The sequence below is a fragment of the Vanessa tameamea genome, chromosome 23 (genome assembly GCF_037043105.1).
Source record: "Vanessa tameamea isolate UH-Manoa-2023 chromosome 23, ilVanTame1 primary haplotype, whole genome shotgun sequence".
Classification (NCBI taxonomy): domain Eukaryota; kingdom Metazoa; phylum Arthropoda; class Insecta; order Lepidoptera; family Nymphalidae; genus Vanessa; species Vanessa tameamea.
The window spans coordinates 9,160,407-9,183,937 of NC_087331.1; the positions used below are offsets into that span (position 1 = coordinate 9,160,407).

A 23,531-nucleotide genomic window follows, 5' to 3' on the forward strand; every position below is an offset into this window, starting at 1 on the left:
GTGCTTAAATAATTACATTAAGTAAGTACATAATTGTAATGAAAAAAAGCACTTTCGATAGAGGCGTCGTACAGAGAAAAACGTTAAAAATTAAAAGTAATGGTATATCCGAAATTAACATCAAATCTGCTATTTGTTTAAATATATATATGGCGTACTTATAAATTAAAAAATATAACATAAATATTATTTTATAAAGTCGGTTAATGTCATTAAAACTTAAACAGCAATTTATCAAAACATTTTCATATCAGTACCTGTTCTGTTCACTGTACGTTATCTCGCTTTGATGTTAGCCGACAAAGCCGCCGCCGCCTTTAATTCGCCGCGTGAAAATTCGAGTGTCTTTTATCTAGTAATTATATTGTGCGACCTAAATTTGACCTTCAATGCCCTATTAGGTACAAATTGCTGCTTTACGATTTCGCTTCTGTTATTTTACGAGAGTAACTGACAAATCGTTCTACATTCAAATTTGAATTTTAAAGTATTTTTAAAACTAATTTTAATATCGTACGTAATTATTTTTTGTAATAAATATTGAATCTATAATCCTGCCATTCTGCTATAATTGCTATATTTAGACACACAATAGTTATGACTTCAACTTAATCTTTAAAGCACTGCACAGATAAAATAACAAGATAACTTTTTTTTTTATAAATATATTTACATAACCTAAATTTTAACAAAAATATAAATTATCTTATTTAAAAAAATATTAAATTATAAATTTGATTACTACTTTTTTCGTAACGAATGCTCTACAAACTTAGCTATAATAATCGTGTTCACACTTTTGATTCATAATTACAGTTTAATACTTGACATCTCCCTGCACAATTCACAAATAACCCTTTATGAATTTGTAAACAGGCGTCATACGGAATGTCTAATTAAGGATGTCCAATTGTCCAGTGACTTAGCTTAGGTGCGAAGTAGGCTTAAGTGTCATTAGACACCCTCGTGCTGAGTGGGGTTGCCAGCGTTTGTTTTGTCCCGAAATATAGGGGATATTTAATTTATATAAAATATATTTTTCATATTAATATTTTGTTCGTATTTAATACAAAATTAATTAAATATTATCTAATTATATCAATTAATTAATAGTTATTAGTATAATAGTATTAAAATGTGATAGTCAACTTTATTTATAGTAATGATATATCATGTCCCTAGTTAATCACCTTTGATTCAAAAATATTTTCGTTGTGATTAGCTATTGCTAGTAATAATTCAAGTAATAATTCAAACCCTATAAGACTTATAATTATCTATTATATAATAGTTAAAAAAATAATTATAATTCTCATCTCCAATCATTGATTTTATGTTTAATTTATATTTTTAATACGTATTGTGTAATGTGATAGTGCACGGTGCGACTACCTGAAAATGCCAACACACACTTGCTAAGATAATTTTGAAATGTTTTTTTTTTAAGAGGTTAAATGTGAAATAGTGATATTGTGTATATACTGTTGGTTTGTTCTACTGAAAATAAAATAAAACAAAAGACTTGTGAGATAGTTTTTTTTTTTTATATGACTATTGACTCGCCCTTGCTCGCACGGGTGCTATTTATTAATAAATAAAATTAGATGACATGAATGTACCTAATCGATATCATATTATTTTGATTTTCATCTTAAAGCACTCAAGAATAATATAGCTTTCTATTAGTGATTTTTGTTTAGAATTGGATCATTTGTTCCGGAGTTTATTACATGCAATTAAACAAATTTTATCTCTTTATAATATTAGTGGAGATGACATTATCGAATTATAATACGTAAGACGTACTACATCATCTAAAGTTAATCTTTTAAACGAAAAATTAACATTTATTATTATATTTCATTCTAGAGAATAAATAAATCTTCATATAAACTTTGTATTTTTTTTCATCGCTATGAATTATCATTTCAGATAACTAAAGGTGATCATTAACATCTTAGGTAGGTAGTTGATTAATATACCCAGTGCGATGCTACATCAATCATACCGATATCTGATTTGCCTTTATGTTTTCAATTTTTTGCGAATGTCCGATGACAATCTCCTTGTAGGAATAGGTAATCTATTTAATAAAGCGATTCGAGAGTATATTACAACCTTTTGTCGATAAAAATAACGTTGCTAAAAGTTATTTTTAACACGGTTGAAGAATCGTCGTTATTTTATTACGAACTAAAAATGTTGTTTCAGATTCGGGCAGTGAATCAGGTTCTCATAAGAGTGGTCGGGCGCGACCAGGAGCTGCCGCCGACGGAAAACCGACTCGAGTACGCACCGTACTAAACGAAAAACAGTTACACACGCTTAGGTAATTCATCTTTACAATAATAATAAAGTTTTAAAATAATATTATAAACATAAGAATTCGTAAACCTAATAGTTTGTGAGCATGTTCATTTGATACACCGTCAGATATTTGCACCGACATTTTTATTATTAATATACAATTATGTTATTTAAATTAATTATTCCGAAATACTAATTAAGCTACATATTTTGTCATTTAATTTGTATGCACAGCTTTGAGGTGATTAAGCTTAGAGAATATTACAATTACAACATAATTTAACTTTTGATACTATCGTTTTGGTTTTGGTCAGGACATTGAAAACTTGACTGTAACGATAAAATAACAAAACGAAAAACTATTTTTTTCTAATAACTACTTAAAATGATTATTTAATAAAATACGGTTCGTTAACCACTACGTAAATACTTTTCTGTTTGCAGTACACTGAATTGTTTATCATAAAACTGTAATTTCGTTATCAACAATATTATATCGTAAATTGAAATACGCAATAACTCTTATTTCGCAGAACTTGTTACGCTGCGAATCCGAGGCCCGATGCTTTAATGAAGGAACAGCTGGTCGAAATGACCGGTCTCAGTCCGAGGGTCATCAGGGTGTGGTTCCAGAACAAGCGATGCAAAGATAAGAAGAAGACGATACAATTGAAAATGCAAATGCAACAAGAGAAGGTGATAGTCTGAATAAATGATTACATTCTGTTCTGTAATCGAATTCTGAGTAGAATCTCATCTTTAGGGTTACATTGAATACAATTGTTATGATTTTTAGTGAATTTAAAGAAGTTAAATGTTGAATAGTCTTATGATAAATGATATAACGCAGTGGTCTGCGAGAGACTTAACTCTCCTTATACTGTCCACGCACATAAACAAAGTCGGTTGTAGTTATACATATGTATATATTGTTATTTACTATGATTATAATAGAAATAAATTATCTACATGCCAAAAATATTTTTCGCGCATTCTATATACATAGACAGCGTATATTTTTATATAACGTATACAAGTAAACCACGCCCGTGTCTCTCGTAATAAGAGCCTCTCGGGCACTCGTAACGAAGTGGCCATAAGTCCTTATCAACCCACAAGGTATGATATTAACGGTGCGGTACAGGAAGGCCGCCGCCTGGGCTACATGTCCATGGGTGTGCCGCTAGTGGCGGGGTCGCCGGTGCGGCACGAGGCGGGCTCGCTGGCGCTGGAGGTGACGGCGTACCAGCCCCCGTGGAAGGCGCTGTCCGACTTCGCGCTGCACGCCGACCTCGACCGCGCGCCGCAGCACAGCGCCGCCTTCCAGCAGCTCGTCAACCAGGTCACTTGATAACTCTGCCTTATATTTCAATAGATCGCGTTCATTATTGCCCCAACCAACCGACTTGGTGATCGGTGACCCATCATCGTATATAGCAGTCTCACGGCGTTAACACTAGAGCTAATACTAGAAGTCTAGAAAACTATTCCTGTTCTAAGCATACGCGACCCAAACAATATGGAAAAATAGGGATATTGTCAAAAAAATAATGTTGACCAACCAGCTTTGACCAACCAATCTTTCAGCTAAATTTGTAGGAGTCCGTTTTATGTACATATATGTAAAACATAGATGTCCTCGTCTCAATCGCTTTTTATATGAAACCTCATATTACCTATTTGTAATAATTTAATTTTATCCTTCGGAAAATACTTTAGTTTTATTTTTCTGAAATAACTTTTCATATTTTAATATGAAATGTTATTTCAGAAAATTTGAAAACAAATTAAAAAAACAGTTTTCCTTTCCAATATTATAATCAAAAATTACCATAGAACTGCAAGATATGAAGTATTATCTTCGTTAAAGAAGACAAATATTTTTATTTCCAGATGCACGGTTACGACATACCCTCACTCCCGCCTCCACGGCCTGCTCACGGCGGGGAGGACAACTACGTCACTTACCTGGAAAGTGACGACAGCCTACCGCCATCTCCCTAGTGCCGTCTCTCCTAACCCCCTTCTATGGAGGGAGACAGATAAAGACATTTCTAAATCGGACATCAAGCGAATATGCAGCCTCGACGCGATACCCGCGGGCGATGTAGTGCTGTCTCAGATTCTCGAGTAGAGAAGGATAGATATAGACTTTTCTTACTGTCAAAATAAATTAGCAACAATTCTCGACATATTATTATAATATTAAAAAAAGTGATATATGATTTAATTAAATCCCTCGATATCGCCTTACGTTAAATTTATAAGTATTTCTGAAGTACTTCATTATCAAGTATTATTGAAAAGCCTGAAAGATTTTTTTTTATATTTAAGTAATCGAAGTCACATTTTAAATAAGATCACATTTTTGAAAAGTAAAAACCGTAATCATTTCATATATTCGTATACATGTAATGCAATATATCAACACCCCGTGTGTGTTACTTTATTCGTAAATAAGGGTTTTTGCTATTTAAAAACTGAGTTTAAAATTGTGACGTTACATGGGTCAGTGCAAAGTATTGTAATATATAGTATAAGTGGACTTGCCAGGTTTATTCTGTAATATTGTTTGTACTTTGAAAGCAAACATCACGGTTATAACGTCAATTTCTTGTCAAAATCTTAATTTGTACAAAATAAGATTTTCACTTTGATCTTTGTAAACGACTCGTTTACAAATTTTAAGCTATTTTTAAGTTAAATTTTCAATTTTAATGCTTATGAATCGTACTTAAATCATATTTTACTTAGAATTATTTACTGTTAACAATTATGTGATGTTTACCACTAGTTTTATAATAACTTAAATGTATTTACTTTTTATTTAATATCACCTTTTATTCACTGTGAAGATCTGTTAGTATTGTAAATAATTTTTGTGTAAATAAAGTGTATAAAACTTAGATATAATATACATTTACCTGCGAACTATTGAATAAGCGTATTTTAAATAGAATAAGTCTTATTGCTAATGCACAAACCAAAACCCTTTAAAATATTCATATTGCAATAAAAAATTAAAAAAATAATAATAAAGTATTTAATTTTTTCAAACAGTACAGTAATACCTAATGAGATTGACGTAATTGTAAAATATTGTGACTTATTTTAATAATGAAAGAAAAGGTCATTTTTTTTATACTTTCGTAAACTAAAAGGGTGGTGTTATACTAATCTTTGATAGAGATTACCAGATGTTTAATTTATTCTGTAGTTAAAACTATACACTTCTTAGATTGTGAGCATAATATTAATAAAACATTGAGTACCTAAATATATTAGGCTATTATTGCTTCCCTTTCCTTCTAAATTTTTATATTTTTCCCGTATTTAAAGCTAATTATTACGAAAAAAAATAATTACGACATAGTATTTTAATAAGATACTTTATAAGAATCGATTAACACTCATGATTAAAATAATCCAATAATTTATTTAGTACGTTGACTATCGTATTCTGGGAATTTAAGTTTTTAGTGTACAAGAAACATTAGCATACAGGTAATTTTCAAGTCCTCAATCTGACAGTATCGCCGACAAACTTTTTTAATTTAATTTAAAGGTCAAATACAAAATGTATGCTTAAAAATGATATAAAATAAAAAGGATTTAAAGGTTTATTTTAAACTGTTCATTTATCTTTGCTTTTTATGTTACTATAAGCAAAAACAATAATATTATAACACTTTAGGTTAAGACGATGTGTAGATGATGGCAATATTATCTTTTTTGACATTGCCATATCAGAAATGATATTTGATAACATGAGCCATCAGCCAATATAAAAGTTAAAGTCGAGTGTAGTGTTTTGTTTACTGTTAGTGTTTACCTTCAAGTTTCATTAAAATCAAATATTTAAATTATTACGGTCTTCGAAGTAAATAACTAAATAGTGATATTTAATTCTACAAGCGATATCTAACAAAGGAGTGTAACAAGATTCAAGTAATAATTATTTTTAGTAATACCTTTTTAATGTGTTACCTACCGGTGTCCGGTATCATCAAAACATTTTTCTAAAGAAATGTCATCCGTAAGTAAATATACAAGATTTACCTTTTAAATAAAAAGTTATCATAGCAAGACTGATATAGTAACTTTAACATTAGTTAATTTTACAACCGGGGACTTAGTGTCCTTATTTAATAAAACTTTAAAAAGTCGATGTATGTATAATACATATTATTTGAGATTTTCCTCAGTACAAAGAAAAATAAATTATTTTGTTGAAATTGAAATTATTAATGATATCCTCGTATGTAATTGAATAATAATTGCTGATGACAGAATATCCCCCTTTCATAATAATAAGTACTTGGAAGTTTATCCATCTATATTCTTTTCTATCATATTATAAGTGTTTTGTAAATTCTGATCTTGACTCTACAAGATATTAGACAACAAGTTCATATTAAGTTTGATTTATTGATCAGCAAATGAGATTCAGTTGGGAATTAACATAGTACTTAATAATATGATAGAAAATATTGTAGATGAAAAATTTCCAAGTACTAAGGACAAGTAGATGTTTGTAAATATTATCCAATTAGCAGATTTCAATAATCAAAAACTTAACAATACTTAGTCAAAGTAATTTTTTAAAATTAATTACAGAAGTTATTAATTTTAAGAAATATACACACAAAAAAACGAATGTGGATTTTTTTATAGGGTTATTAATTTTTTTTTTTTAATTTGGAATGATCCAGAGGCGGTCATCTTATTTCCAAGGGGTGCAATCAACTAAAAAGTCACATTCTTTTAAATTTTACATCTTCTGGGATTTTGTTGTAAAAATTTGCTACATTTTCCTTCAAAGGAATTACTAACCCTGTATAGTCGGGTAATCGAAACTATAAGTATATGTTGTTCCTTGTGTTAACAGTGTGTACATTAATTCTAGGAAAATAATTTTTGTTTTTGTTTTTTAATACTTACAGAAGAACCGGCAAACTTTTGCTGGTCTTCCAACCATCGAGGGGAATGATCATGAGGAAAAATCTTCACAAAGGGTTATTATGCTATTTATAATTTCACACAATAACAATGCATGTTTCATTTATTATTTTCTGAATACCAATTTAACAACGGATCATTCATAATATAAATATATATGGTTACAAAAAGTTATTGGTTTTATGTATAAATGTTGTATGTGGAGTGATTAGTTCAATGATGTCATGTCAGTTTTCATTTATACTCACTGTACAATGTTTATAAGTAAGGGCATAACTGCTTCTACTTTTTGTCTTAACTTTCTTCATGCAACATCACCTTACAATATCATCAAAGTCATACATTAGTGTACTTAATGCATTATATTCATAATGTGCTTGGAAGAAATCAAATTGAAAAAAAGACAAAATTAGTAAAATAGTCTATGTATGAATCTCATTGTCAATGTATTACATAACATTAGCAGCCTGTAAATTTCCCACTGCTGGGCTAAGGCCTCCTCTCCCTTTGAGGAGATGGTTTGGAGCATATTCCACCACGCTGCTCCAATGCGGGTTTGGTTATCTTATTTTATGTCAATGTATGTGTAGGACCAAAGCTGGAGAACTGCAATAAATACTGTATAGTGTAATTAGTAGTTAAGTACAATAACTTAATAATGATAATAACAAATTACACATACATATTTTATTGGTAAATCAAATACATTTTTAGAATTACTTAGTTATATTTTTTATACAATAATTTAACAGCTTCTTTTATATACAATTATTGTATATTACTGAGATTAATTCGCATTTCAAGTTGACTGATATGGAGTTTTTGTGTGTATCAACTGATATATGAAATTTTTGGCATTTAACAATAATGTTGTTACTCACATGATAAACCGACAATAGTATATAGTTGACTTCAGAAATATTAGGAAAGTATTGCATAATAATTAATTTACCTTGTAGTTTCATCACATCAGATAGAAAAACATTATTGTATAATTATGTTTGGTATATTTATCCTTATATTTCTCATATCATTTTGTTGTTCAAAAAGTTCTCGATAATACTTCATTAAAGTGGATTACGTAACTTGTATTAGATGTTGAATATAGATAAAAATTATATGTAGCAGCCAATTGATTAAATTAGCAAATCAATGATATGCCTAGCCACTTTATTAAACGGCGCCGTTCGAACAGCCTAAATAACATCAGCCAATTCATCTTCAAAGTTGATACCAACAATTCACCACCAATCACCAATCAGGCTTTGGGTAGTATAACTGAATAAGCTTAAAATTCTCCTCAAAAGTCCAGCATTGGGAATTTTACTGTTTTTTTTTTTAGTTTTGTAGCTATTTAAGAGTTTTAGTATAATCAATTAAAAAAATAGTAAATAAGAAGTTCAAAGCGTTAATAATACATGCTTACCAAAAATTTACCACAAATGTGATTATGTTCGAATTTCGACCACTGGCAACACTCATTCTTATTAATATGAAAAAAATATATTTAAAGTGTAATTAAACATCATCTGTTTCCATTTTAGGTTGCTGGCCCATATATATTATTATTTTTTGGTTTCTACTTGCTTCTTACATATATAGTTATAGTTATTGAAGATGCTATGCCAACAGTTATCCGTGAAAGAGACATTGCAGATGATGTAAGTTTTTTTTTTAATTACTACAGCAATGATAACATGCATGTGAGGCCCAATGGGGCTATGAGCTTTCCTTATGACAAGTTATCTGACTGTCTTGTTGATCTAGTGGCTAATTAATAAGGCTACAGATCCCGAGACAAAACCTCAATAAAAACTCAGTAGCTGTCCAGTATCTCGAGAAGCATGTAAAGCCGTTAGTCCTGCGCCTGAACCCTTTCAGGTCGTATCGGATATTTCATCATTTTGGCTTATGAGAGTCAGGTAATAGATAATACATCCGTGTCTCCATACACCGATGCACTATAATATGTGTCTAGTCTAATGTAGATTCATAATATTCAGAATTATTGTGTTTGAAGTGTGAGCGATCCAGTGTAACTACGGGAACAAGGGACATGACATCTTAGTTTCCAATATTGGTGGCGCATAGAAAATGTAAAGGAAGGTTAACATTTATCAGTATAAGTGATCAGGTGACCAATTTGCTGGTATGCCTAACTATCACTCCGAACTGATGGTAAACTTTAATTAATTTAAAACTAACATGATGATTCAAAAGTGCTTAGGTGCCTGCTGGATGTAGTCTGTCACAATGGGCTTATCGGAAATTTCGATGATAATTCGCTAGTCTTTCTTCTTATGGGTTTAATGAAACTGATTCCAGGATTCGAATACATTTAGCGAAGAAACCGCAAAGGTTTACCTCAATCGCATACTCGGAGGCCAGCCCAGGGTCGCAGGGACATTGTTTCACTTGATTAAAACTAGTGATATGAAAGATCTCGTTGATGAAATTGCTAACAAAGCAAACATACCCGTGAGAACTGATTGGCAGTTTGTTTCTGGTGAGTAGGACTGACAGGTTTATCGACATTTCATTTCTATAGTAAATAAATATTTCTGTAAATATCCCACTGCTGGGCTGTATCTTCTCCTTTTTTGGAGTACTTTGAAGATCATTCCTTATTTGACTTCTTAACGAAGATTGTGGATTCACGGGCAAATTCTGCTATATTTATGTGCTTATCTTGAGTTGTAGGATTCCTTCATCATATATTTTACCGACAAACAGAAATATTTAATATTGCTATGTTCCGGTTTGATGGGTTAGTGAGCCGGTGTAACAAGGTCAACAAAATCTTTAGGAAACCTGCAATAGTTGGTCGAAATTCTGTCTGGATGGATTAGAGCAACTTGATTGAGCCCAGCATATTTATATTTGCAGGCGGTTCCTTAAAATTGCTTTCATAAAATAATGACAGCGCCTTGAGACTCCTTTATCTGCTATGGGTACAAATTTGTCCACAACGTCCCGGTTCAAACGTCCATATAATACTAAATATTATTTTAAAGAAGGGTTAACAATGTTTTGAAATGTATTATAGGTGATTACTGGTTAGCATCCAGCTCCCCCCATGTGAACTGTTACCAGAACGTTTCGAACGTCATAGCGGTGTTGGAAGGTGAGAGCGGTTTCCATCCCAACGGTACCATCGGGACATCGTTGTTGGTCAACTGTCATTACGACTCGGTACCCTTTGCTATTGGTAAGGACTTCTATATGTGTTATTTGATTCTTTTTATGATTACAAGGTTTTATGGCAAAATGTCTACATAGCATACTATATCACTTTTGAAAGTTATTTAAAGCAGAGCGTAGTTTTAATCAATGCCAGCCTAAGAGGCTTTTCTGATAATATAATGTTTTGAATAAAATAAACACGACGAGTTTATGCATAATTCAATTAAAATTTATCTGTGAATTTACACAACACACTCAGACAACAAATATTTTTTATATATTTACACATTTTATTTACAGGGCATTTAATTTCTAGATTAATCTTATTAATTTTATAGAAAAAATGCAAATATTTGTGTAAAAATAATTATGTATGATTATTATATTTAGTTCCACAAAAAAGTTAAACTAATTGCTGTCGAATCGAAACCGTCAAACTGCCACAAAACAAGTGGATGCAATCTATACAGATATTTTGAAAGCATTCAATTAAGTTAATCGTGACTTATTTTATTTGAAATTTTCTTTCTTTTTAACAAATTAAGATCAAAAGGTCTTAAAAGACTTAACGTTGGGTGAAAATAATATCAAATTAATGCGTAATCACAAATCGTAACCGTAAAGCGTTTTATATCATCAGTAGACGCGATTTTTTTGGAGTGCCTCAAGGATCGGATTTTGGTCCTCTGTTTTTCATTGTTTTTACTAACGAATTCATAATTAAATTAAGTTGTTATTCCTCGAATAGCATTATTAAAATAAAGTTGACATCATTTTATTTTATATATATAATATAATCTATCATATAATAGTAGGGGTGACTATTTGCGATAATTTTAACCCCCATATGCATGATGCAAAAGTGAACCATTTTTGAGTTATCACGTTTTTTAGATTTATTCAAAATAAGTCAAAATTGCAACTTCTAAAATTTATTTAAAAAAAAGTAAACGATTACAAGTCGCTTTAAAATGCGACTAAATCAATCCTTGTATGTATTTGCTTATAATAATTATGTCGATAACTGTTTTGTGTGCCGAATAAAGAAATAAATTAAATGAGTAACATAATGACATATCGGACAATAGTTCTACAAGATTGTAAGCGGTCATTAGAGTAGCATAGTACACTTCGGCACTGGAAGAATATTACTGACACTGTCCATACAATAGATAGCAAGCCTTATATCCCGTTAACCGATTGGCTAGTTTATTTATTGAATGCTGACACTAAAAACATACTGATCCAGGTGCGTCGGACAATGGCGTGTTCTGCGCCGCGATGGCGGAAACTTTGTCCAAGTTATCTCGGAGGAAGCAAAAACTGAAACATAACATAATCTTTCTCTTCAACGGCGCTGAAGAGAGTGCCCTCATGGTGAGCGGAACTGTTTACTACTAATAACTGTTATTGTTATATAAGTATGTTATTTACGTGTTTACATCATTTATGTTTGTAGTGTATATATCTTAAATACTAGTCGTTACTAGTAACTTACTAGGATTTGGGTCCTAACCTTTTATAACAGTAGACTGTTCTCTTCTTGACTTACTTGGTAGGGTAGGGCTTCAACTGGCTGGCTGACTCATCAGGTATTTTACCGCCAAACAGCATTTCTTAGCAGTATTGTGTTCCGGTTTGAAGGTTGAGTGAGTCAGTGTAACTACAGGCACAAGGGACATAACATAACTTAGCTCCTAAAATTGGTGTGATGCGCCACCAACTGGCGCCAATGTCTATGGGCGTTTCTCTTGCCATTAGGTGGTCCATATGACCATTTGCCTAACTACATATTACGTAAAAATATATCGCGCTTAAGAATGGCTGATGTGAGGCAACAGCTTTATTATAATCATTTCGACCGTCGCTTGTAAGATCCACCATCTTATTATCAAAGCTAGTCATAGCTAGTCTATTTAGATATGAATACTTTTATGTAATACACAGTAACAGCCTGTAAATTTCCCACTGTTGGTCTAAGGCCTTTTCTCCCTTTGAGGAGAAGGTTTGGAGCATATTACACCAAGCTGCTCCAATGCGGGTTTGTTTGGATTCACACGTGGAAGAATTTCGTTGAATTTAGACACACGCAGGTTTCCTCGCGATGTTTTCCTTCACCGCCGAGCACGATATGAATTATAAACTCAAATTAAGCAAATTTAGTAATGCTTTACTTTTGTGTAATATTTAAAGGTAATTCTAAATTTGATTATCAGCCCAAATCAATGTTGCCAGTGAATTAACTATGAATCAATCTCGCGTAGTGGAATGAGCTACAAAACATGACCTGAAAAATAGAGGTTGTGAGTGCCTATGGGACTGTTACTGTTAACCTATTAATAAAACTTATACATCGTAGCAAAACGTTTACAGGGGAGTCACGGGTTCCTCAGTCACCCGTGGGCGAAGGGCGTTACGAACGTTGTCAATTTAGATTCAGCCGGAATGAACGGAAAGCCGAGCGTTTTCCAGGTGAGTCAAACTTGAATCAATTACAATCACTGTATCAACAATAGCAATTTTTCTTTTGGCCTTCATAGATAAATCTAAATTAATAAAAAAAAAACCACAACTGTTTTGTCAAGTTCCATCTAAGGAATGATAAAAATACTTGCTGTATTACTGGAGATACACATCTCACCTCCAGTGATGCAGTAAGCAGTATAGTCATTTCTGTTTGTTGTTCTACCATCAAGCATCAATACGACGAGTGAATATGGTGTTGTTTGAAGTGAGAATGATATAACAATGTTGTTTTCATAGTTCGTGCAATGACAGCTTAAAAATGGCTTCGATTTCCGACAGTGTCAACGTTGACGGGTTGTCCTGTTTATGATGACCCATTTGCCTACATTTTCATCATGTACTTAACACATTGGTCGCAATTCATCCAGGTAACGGATCCGAGGGTGCTGATGGCGTACAAGAGGACTTGCTCGAGACCGAACGCGCAAGGCTTGGGGGAGGTTTTGTTCGCTTCGGGGGTCATACCCTCAGATACTGACTTCAGGATTTTCAGAGATTTCGGGAACATACATGGTGAGTGTAATGCAACTCACTGTTGCGCCACAATATATTTACGACAGTGTTATGTGTATCCAGAGTAACATTAATCACTTTGCTAGAATCAGTGTTAATCTAGTCTAACAAAGTCAATAACTCATTTTTGGCAGATATTTTTAACTTTGCCGATTCGTAAACTCTAATCACTCGTTAAAAACGTTAATAGATAAAGCATATTATTCAACACAAGATTTATAGATGTTAAAAAAGCATGGATTTAATGCTTGTTGACTTCCAGGCAGGATATATTATTTATATATATTGAGTTTCTTGCCGAAGAGCCGAGATGGCCCAGTGGTTAGAACGCGTACATCTTAACCGATGATTTCGGGTTCAAACCCAGGCAGGCACCACTGAATTTACATGTGCTTAATTTGTTTATAATTCATCTCGTGCTCGGCGGTGAAGGAAAACATCGTGAGGAAACCTGCATGTGTCTAATTTCAACGAAATTCTGCCACATGTGTTTCCACCAACCCGCATTGGAGCAGCGTGGTGGAATATGCTCCATACCTTCTCCTCAACGGGAGAGGAGGCCTTAGCCCAGCAGTGGGAAATTTACAGGCTGATTATGAGTTTCTTGCCAGTCCTTGTCGATAGAATCTACATTCCGAACCGGTGGTAGCTTTACCGAATAAAGTATATTTTGATTTATTCGAGTGTTGTATATTTAAGGATTATTTGTAGAATATCTAACGAGTGGTCGGTACCTACCCAAATGGGCTTGCACAAGGCCCTACCGCCAAGTAATCATTATTATAAATCTGAGGAAAACAAATAATACTTATGTTTCGAACTTTTTGCCTACTATTCTTTTATTTTTTAAGTTGGTAACACTAAAGTAAGCCAGTACCAAAAAAAGGTTGTCAACAGTGATACAATGTTATTTTTACTGCAACATTTCAGGTATCGACATAGCTTTCATAAAGGGCGGTAACGTCTACCACACCCGCAACGACAGGCCGGAGCTTATACAGGATGGAGTCATCCAGAACGCTGGCAACATGCTGCTGAGCCTCGTGCGGGAACTGGCTGACAGCGAGGAGTTGGAGAATAAGGTTGGCGAATATCAATAAAATTGTATTTTATTTAAACAGGCCCTTAGAATCATCGAGGGACCGCTTCGGAATGTAGATTTTTGCGAGAACTAGCTAGAGACTCGATAGTTTCTCCTTTTCGAGGCAATAAGAAAAAAAACGAACCGTACCGGCCGAGTAGGCAGCACTCGGTGGTCTCGGCGGCTGCTTCCCGCTCATGGCATACTTTATGTACGCGTTGTGAAGACTGAGTGAGTCGAGTTTGTTTGGTGCCGGAAGATAACATCGGCAGGGGAAGGTCGTGCGTGGGGGGGGGGGGCTTTTGGTCTTCTGTGAGGGTGTCGCAAAAGCTGCGAGTGAGGAGGGTGCCCCGAGGGTGCCCCGAGTGTGCCCCGAGGGTTCTCCTCCCCTAGCAGTGGGATATTTGCAGCCTGATTTTTCTTTCATCTTTTTACTGTTTTCGTTAAATGATGCTCAAAATGTGCCTCGAACAAATTCTTAACAATGTGCTAAATTTGTTAAAATTCCAGGAGTCGAAATCCACTGTGGTCTACTACGACTATATGGGACTGTTCATGGTGACGTACTCCACGACTACCGCCCTCGTCGCAGACGTACTCGTCGGTCTGCTGGGTCTCTCCAGTGTGGTGTACTTCCTGTGGCTGTTTGGATTCCGTGAGTTTTTTCATCGTCGTCATCTCATCCTATTTAATATTATTATGGTAACGTAAATGCCCACAGCTGGACTGAGCACATTACTATTCTAATAAATAAGTTATCGTCTTTATACATATACAGTCGTTTTATATATTCTTCAAACTTCTCTGAAACGTGCTCTATCTTGTGGAATAAGTTTTATGTAAAAAAATGACAATTTTATTAATATAGATAATTTTGAAATCAATAAATTTCAGGACGATCTTCTGTAATAGAACTACTGTGGTCGGCCGTCGGTCGAATAGTGTGTGTGCTATTCGGCCTCGCGGTGGTCGCTCTGAATACCGTCGTGATGGTCGCCACAACCACGCAGATGAGGTGTGACCTTGACATGTACCCTTGACATAGATTCGCCCGAATTCTCTAATTTAAAGCTTTATTTCTACGGTCACAAGACACTTTTGTTTATAAGGATCATTTCGATGCCTTAGTGGTTAAACAAACGGACAGAGTTACATTATTCGTCTAGTGTATATTATTAATTTGATTTAATATTAACAATGTTCAATGTCTATTGAGGATGACTAATATTCATATTCACCTTCATAATTTCTGTAATTTTAGATATCTCTCCGAGCAGTGGTTGGTGGTACCGCTCTACATAGGACCGTTTGTTATAGCGATGACCGCCGCATCACACGCCTTCGACTCTTGGAGAGCAGGGAAGGTGAATACAATTTACAAGTCACTATAATATTGTTATGAGATTTTATTTCTATAATGTTTCTACAAAATGTCAGTTATTACTATTGTTTTACTTTAATTCATATATATATTTATATGAATTGGTTTTAAGTAGCTATATTATTAATAGTCCGTTCGGGATTTGAATCTAGGATCGCGGAAGCTTATACATTAGTTGATGTATAATCAGAGCCGTCTCGAGCTATGCTAGGGCCCTTGGGCACCCCTGAAATTTGGTGCCCTTTTGGTAGATATTTACTACCATGTACAAATACTTTGCTTACGGCCGGGCCTTAGGGTAGTTTCAAATAAACTGTGCGGTAATTTTCGTAAATTCGTAGGAATCTAATTGGTCGTACAATCTTATGGCTATTTTATAGTATATCTATTTCTTTCATGGAGAGCACGTCTTTCTACTTTTAATATCGACAATCGTCAATAGTCTTTTTTGATAAATTTTTATTTCTTACAAATATATCACTTTCGAAAATATACATAGCAGTCAACGTGAGCACAAACGTGTGAAGGAAATTGTTGGTTCTTCGGGGCCCTCTCAGGATGGGGGCCTGGGCACGTGCCCCATGTGCCCAAGTGTAAAGACGGTAATGTGTATGATCAATAAAGTTCAAGAGGTTTTAAGTTATTAGATTTAAGTTCATAAAGGCAATATCAGATTTTCCGTCTATAGTGACCTTTTAGGCTTTTAATTACACTTTGATCCATTGGTTGTAAAGTACTGGTGGTATTAGCAGGGAATAATGCTAACTCTATGTTTCGAAGATTACATATGGTTGGATGAGCAGGACAATTGTGTACTAGAAACAAAATTTTCCGTGATTTTAAATCAACATCCCATTTTCTCACTTCTTTTTCAAAAATGTCATGTCCAAGCTGACTTGTTTGCTCTGTACGTAACTGGCAACTGTTTTATGTTCTTGAAACACACAGGGTTTTTTGATTTGCCTGTAACCAAGAGCTTTCCTTTTTCTGTGCCTCTCATATTGGCAGCTACCAGAACAGTAATACGCTCTTTGGACATTAGATTTGTTACCTGATAACATAACGTAAACAATAATACCGATAATAAATATTTACTGTCTAAAAATATGAACACATTTCTTCGTAATAGAGAATGACTGTATCGCTATACCTACCGAGTTGTGCTCACTTCCGCTTTATAGGGAGTTTATCGTTACAAAGGATGACGTTATAAAGAGTTTACACTGTATTTTAAATATTAATATTAAGTTAAGTATGAGTTGTGATGTGCCGTACTTGTGTTCCGTTATTCCCGAAGTGAGCTCACGTACGACGTCGTGCGTCGGACAGCTACCGGGCACGGGTGGTATTCGATGCTTGTGACACCGGTCGCGCATCGGATATTTGGATGAAAAATCGGTGTTGACATCCGATTTCAGCTGTCGCCCTGTCTTTGTTTAACGTTACATCGTACGATACGTGAGAAGGAGATGAAACGAACGCGATGTCGGCCCCCAGCGCAGCGCCAGTCGCGCCGCCCGCGCGGCGCGCGCGCAGGCGGCGGCCCGCGCGCTGCAGGCGGCCGCGCTGCTGCTGCTGTGCGCGCTGCCGCGGCTGGCCGGCGTGCGGTACGCGGTCGCCGCGCCGCTGCTGCCCGCGGCGCTCGCCGGCCTCGTGTCGCTGACGGCCGTCCGATACCGGAGGTTGACGGGTGAGATTCGGGAGGACTCCTCCTGCGATATTTGTCGTGGTCTCAGTCTCTCCTGTATCGATGGAAAAAATGAGTGGGCGGTCGGCCGGTCGCGCCCCGACCGCGCGGGTACGGGTGTGTCCATCGAAATATTAGCCTCCGAGTGCGTCGCCGCAGGCTGGCGGCACCTGGTGCTCGAGGTGGTCCTGCTGCTGCCGGCGAGCGCGATGTGCGTGTCGCTGGCGGCCCGCCTGCTGCCGCTGCTGGTGCCCATCATGGGCCGCTCGGGCTCCGACGCCCCCGACTACACGGTGGCGGCCGTCACCGCGGTGCTCGCCTCGCTGGCCGTGGCCCCTGTCGTGAGACGCTTTTGCTTTTTGTTCTCAAACGAAATAAACATTATGCGTTAACGTCATACAAGTGGGGTTTTAATAATGATACCGATGTCGCGTTGACCGATTTCATTGAGGCGCCCAATCTCAGGTGAGCTGGTGAGCTACGCAGGGCATATTATGACGTAGTTCTGTGCGTAAATACGGGTGCACTCTCTATTCCCACACTCTCATACTCCGACGTGACGGCAAACACACACTCACGCCGGACCGACGGCTTCCCGTGCTCGGATCTTTTTAAAACAAGTAGATATCTCGATTATTCTATTTAACTTGTTTTTACTTGGTGGTAGCGCTTTGTGCAAGCGTGTCTGCATGGGTACTGTTCACTCATCAGATATTTTACCGCCAAACACCAGTACTCACTATTGTTGTGTTCCGATTTGTAGGGAGAGTGAGCCAGTGTAAATACAGGCACAAGGGACATAACATCTTAGTTCCCGAGGTTGGTGGCGCATTTTAATGTAAGGGATGCCATTGTGTATGGGCGGTGGTGACCACTTACCATCAGGTGGCCCATTTGCTCGTCCTGCTACCGATAAGAAAGAGATGTAAAAATGACGACGTCGACCTCCCCTCCCCCCCGGCCGCCTGGTGGGGTGTCTGCTGACGGCGAGTGTGCGTCAGTCGGGAGTGGAGCTGCTGTTCGGCGGTCGCGTGTGTGCGTCGCTGCTGTTTGCGAGTTCGCTGTGCGTGTGTGCGGCATTCGCGCCGCTCAGCCCGTACCGCGGACACACGACGCAGAGACATTTCTGGTATGTAAGTATCATGAGAAACTGTTTTATTTGTTATAAATAATTAATTATTTTTACAAAGGTTAACTACAGTACCAATATTCCCACGTTAGAAGGGCACACACGAGACTTACACAAGGCTTCGTCGACGTTCAAAACGCCTTTTTTCGCAAGTCCATAATGAATATCATAGAATATTCGAGCTCGACCGATGATGTCGCGGCAGTTGAATATCAATTGTTGTTTATTTGGGTTTTGTCTTCTTGTGGTCGGAATCGGCTATACGTCCTTTGATATCGCGTACAAAGTTTCGGTACCAAATTCGCCGACGTTCTACCCATTTCTACGCGAATCCATATTGTATACCACAGACGGAATGTTCTATCAATTCAAGACTTTCGTTTATTCGTCTTAAGACCTGGTATTGGAATTGCCTATTTGAATATTCCGCCTGATTGTTTGAGTAGAAAGTAAAATCATCAAATATTAAGCATTTGTGTAGTAAGTGGAGCGTACAGTGAGTGAGCCAGTTGCATCAATCCCATTACAGTCACGAGATGTTCGATCACCTTATATTCAACGACTATAATGAATGCCTTAACTTCTAATAGACCTTTTGTTTTTGCATAGTCACAGTCGGACGGATCACTACTGAGACCGTTTAATTGATTATTAATTGTTTTCGTTATAGAATGAATAAATGTAGTCTGTAATGTCTTTCCTTTCAGCACTCACAAATAACAACGTACGATGCGAATCTAACGGCCGTAGAGAACGTGACGGGCGTCCTCGTCAGCAAACTAGACGCGAACTCCGTGCAGTCGGCGCTGACAGCGCTCCGAGAGAGCCCCCTGTACGGGGCCCGCGGGGGGGCGGGGCCGGACCGGCCCGGGGACACTTTTGAGATCACCGACAGCGATTTGACTGTGTATTCGACGGATAAATGTGAAAAATATATTTATTGCAATTTGCCGCTCTACAAGCCGCGGTTCGACAGATTTATGTAATTTCTGTTTGACTAACCTTTACTGTTGCGGGGTAGTTTGTTTCGAATATTTGAGAAATATTATTATTAGCCCGAACCACCCACTCATCAGACATTATATCGCCAAACAGCAATACTTAATATTATTATGTTCCGGTTTGAAGGGTGAGGGAGCCAGTGTAACTACAGGCACAAGGGACATAACGTCTCAGTGCCTCTCAGTGTATTTTAACCTAAAGTGGAATAAGTTGTTCGATTTAGTTGATGTCCGAGCGGTTGAGTATTTTTACTGGCCCTAGTCACGTAACAAGTAACCCTGCGGGGTGCACTGGCAACGAAAACGAAGTCAGTCAACAGGGTTTCCATTTATCAGAATATTATTTAGTATTCCTCGTTATATAATCGAATACATTAAACGACAGATTTTATTTACTCACGATAGGCTTGGCTACAATCATACCGGACGGTAAGTACAGTTACTGCAGCTGGCAGTGCGCGCCTCGCGCGGGCGTCTCGAACGTTAGCGTTGGGTCGCGTTAGTCAGTGGCGTCTCGTTGGAAAACTTCAACGAAATTAACAACGTAAAGTTAAAAAAGGACACTAGAACTTTATGAAAATAAAACTAACTAACATAAACGATGCAAAATATTTTAGACATTATTATTATTAGTAAAAATTTCAATGTTTCCCTCCTAGACGGAGATTTCCTTTCCTCTGGTGAGGTCTAAAAGTTATTCCAACACGGTAATCCAATATGTTAGCCGTTCATCGAGCGCAAACTAAGCGAAACAAAACGAAACGAAACGGCTCCTGCCCGAGGTGTGCCGAACGTGCCCCGAAGGCTAAATTAACTGAAGCTTCAAATATATCCTTAAATAATAGATTTTGGCATAAGATTCCGTTTTATTGTTTTACAAGAAAATTTGTTCATGAATGTCAAATCACTAGTCTAGGTTTAAAGTGTTTGAAGCTGAATCGCAGGAACTTCAACGGTAATATTATACACGAAAACCTCTGAAACGCGGTGCGTCTTCTGGTATAAGTTTCATGTATATCGGTTTAGTCATTTTTTAAGTTAGGCATTACGAAAAAGGTATTTAAGATATTATTCTTTGTGATGTATTTTTTTCTGTGCCGTCTGTTTACGGGATCGTGTCGTGCGAGCTCGAGTGCTTGCTGTGTGTGATGTCGCTTCACTAATTACCGATTAAATGTGCATTCGTTGCATAATGCGGGCAACTAGATATTACCAAATTATATCTCTGCTACTAAATGCGAGAAAAAATAAAAAAAAACTTAGTTTCTTGATGGATTGGCTGCAGAACTATAATAATTCAAAAGATCAACCACAGAGACAAATGTTATTCGTTCGTTACTATTCCTGCTATGACTTACTAAACTTTGTATCGATGAAATCCCTACATTTGGAACTGCGTTTAAAAAAAATTAATTATTCAATATAGAAGCATTATTCTTACTAATTGGTTTAATCCTTATCACTTTAAATTCATAAGCGAATTATAAATTGCAATGTTGCAATTGCTGACTATAAACTAAAAGAACACGTGGATTGAAACACAAACGTCTAGATTGAAAACCAACTTTGTTTCTACTTCTGGCGACGTTTCATTAATAATCTTGGAGATATACTTGGTCCAGACTTACGTACTTTTTTGTTTTTAGGAAAGGCAGTTTATTCATAAACATGGGCCCGCCCGCGGAGTACGAACATTCTTTGACGTTGGCGAACAGGTCCTGCGACGCCGACGGCTGCGCGTTGAGCTTCATTATGCGCGGTGAGACCTTCGCACTGCAAAGCTCACCTGGGAGCGCACTGCCCTGCGCGCTGGGGTCTCTGTTTCTTGATTAGCAGTGATTATAACACTATTAATATACTGTTTTTACATTATTTACTGTTTACGACAAAACATTTAGGAATACTTTAACTTGAAATCGGAGCACACATACTGGTTTTGTGAATAAATTTCTACCGCCAAACAGCCACACCACACTAAAGACGACTGTGACGATGACATATGTGGATAAATTAATATTACAGCGCCAATGTCTATGGCGGTGGTACCCACTAACCATCCGTAGACCCATTTGACCGTCCGCCATATTGTTTGAATAAAGGGAGGGGGTGATGGTAACACAGCCCGCTAAGTATCCCGCGTGTTCCCCGCAGGCCCCGCCTACAACACGGTGAGCGTGTGGCCGCGGCCCGCCACGCCGCTGCGCGGCTGGTCGCTGGGCTCCCCCCTGCGGGCGACGATGTCGCACGAGGGCCGGCCGCTGTTCGTCATCACACACTCCACGTCCACCTACAGCGAGGTGTTCCAGCCTCTGGAGTTCACTTTGACGTTCTCGGTGCGTGTATTTTGGTTTCTAGTAGACCTACAGCTCTCTCTGTTTTTGTCAAAAAAAATCCTTGTCCCGGTAGGCTCATAAAAGCGATTTTGAATCGTCGGTTTAGTGTTGAATTATATGTAAAGCTACTACCGGCTTAGAAAGTAGATTCTACTGAGAAGAACCGCAAAAAAATTCAGTAGCTACACTTTTCCACAATTTCAATTACAGGTATGTCAGTAATTTTTTATACATCCTGCCTAGAAATCAAATACTAAGGTCACGCTCTTTTATCATGAATGTAATCTTGTTTTGACTGATGTGCCTTCTTTATCAACGTTTTTCTGACGTGAGCTTTAATGTCTTCAATAGTAGTCACTCGCTTCGATTACTTTAGAAAAATCTATATCCGTTGATCTGCACCGGTGGGTTTGTCGGTTCTTCTCGGTAGCATCCGCGTTCATAGTGGACGGCTTCGCAATTATGGCGTTTACGTGTCTGCAGGTTCCGCGGGACTTACAGTCAGACATCCTCGCGGACATCTCCCACCACGCCCACAGAGTGTATCACCCGCAATACTTCACCACAGATTACAAAAAGTTGCTCGGCGTTATGCCGGAATATTTTAATATTGCGACATATTTATCTTTTAGGACCAACTATGTATTTTAATATTACTACAGAGTTCATTTCAATAGATAATCTATTTGGGTTTTAGAAATTAAAAATGGACGTAGCAACGATTATTTCACTTTACATAATTTGTACTTATAAAAATAAATATTAAACACATTAAGTTTTCATGGGCTTTTTCGCTCTTAAATTAATGCTGTATTCGGTGGGGAAGGGAAATTTCGACAGAAACCTGTAAGGGTCGAATGAAAATTGGCCACATGTGTATAACAACCCCACTGTGACCAAGCAGTGACCAGCAGAAAGACATTGATGGGTTGTGATTATAATAGTTATTATAAGACTAGATCATAAGTAGGATTTTTGTTTCAATTATATATTTAAATTGAAATTTTTGTTTGTGTTTTGATCTCTACATTTTTTATTTGTCCAACTAAATATAACTCTAGAACAACTGATAAGAGCTTTAAACAAATATTTGATTTATTGTATAGAATAACCACACTTAAAAGTTATATACGAAACTGTCCAATACATAACTTTAAATCAGAAGAATTTAAATTTTTTTAGGTAGTTTAACATAAATATTGTTATTATTGCTGTAATATATGTCTGTGTTAATATTATTCATTCGTGTTAAATAAAGGTATAAGGGTTGTTCAAATAAAAATACCAAAAAAAATGTAAGAGGGTTTTATTTTAAAGTCAGTCTTCATATATAGCAGTGCTTAGAATATTATACCATTTACATATAATATTATAAACATTGATTTTATAAACTTAATTAATTACTGATAATGACTTAAATATATTTACAAG

The 23,531-nt window shown here is 36.4% G+C and overlaps 2 protein-coding genes across 5 annotated transcripts in view; both read left to right on the forward strand.

Moving 5' to 3' along the window:
- LOC113395202 (insulin gene enhancer protein ISL-1) overlaps positions 1-5,586 on the forward strand; it is a 49,082-nt gene extending 43,496 nt beyond the window's left edge. Inside the window, exons 6-9 of the mRNA XM_026632774.2 lie at positions 2,212-2,329; positions 2,841-3,003; positions 3,452-3,649; positions 4,201-5,586. Coding sequence (XP_026488559.1) covers positions 2,212-2,329; positions 2,841-3,003; positions 3,452-3,649; positions 4,201-4,311 — 590 coding nt within the window. The 3' untranslated portion in view covers positions 4,312-5,586. The remainder of the gene's footprint in view (positions 1-2,211; positions 2,330-2,840; positions 3,004-3,451; positions 3,650-4,200) is intronic.
- A 579-nt stretch (positions 5,587-6,165) lies between these two features.
- On the forward strand, positions 6,166-23,243 carry LOC113395190 (endoplasmic reticulum metallopeptidase 1-like). 4 transcript variants are annotated; one of them, XM_064218681.1, is made up of 19 exons: positions 6,169-6,343; positions 7,251-7,322; positions 8,811-8,927; positions 9,592-9,772; positions 10,313-10,474; positions 11,699-11,826; positions 12,823-12,921; positions 13,344-13,488; positions 14,419-14,570; positions 15,080-15,224; positions 15,464-15,584; positions 15,831-15,933; positions 17,448-17,640; positions 17,797-17,978; positions 18,639-18,770; positions 19,474-19,748; positions 21,414-21,526; positions 21,919-22,100; positions 22,584-23,243. In XM_064218681.1, the coding sequence occupies exons 1-19, from the start codon at positions 6,335-6,337 to the stop codon at positions 22,749-22,751; spliced, it is 2,679 nt and encodes an 892-aa protein (XP_064074751.1). In that variant the 5' UTR covers positions 6,169-6,334; the 3' UTR covers positions 22,752-23,243. The 4 variants fall into 4 exon arrangements, with proteins under 4 accessions (XP_064074754.1, XP_064074751.1, XP_064074753.1 ...); XM_064218683.1 differs by having other exon boundaries at positions 19,474-19,733; XM_064218682.1 differs by having other exon boundaries at positions 7,254-7,322.
- Positions 23,244-23,531: the final 288 nt, after the last annotated feature.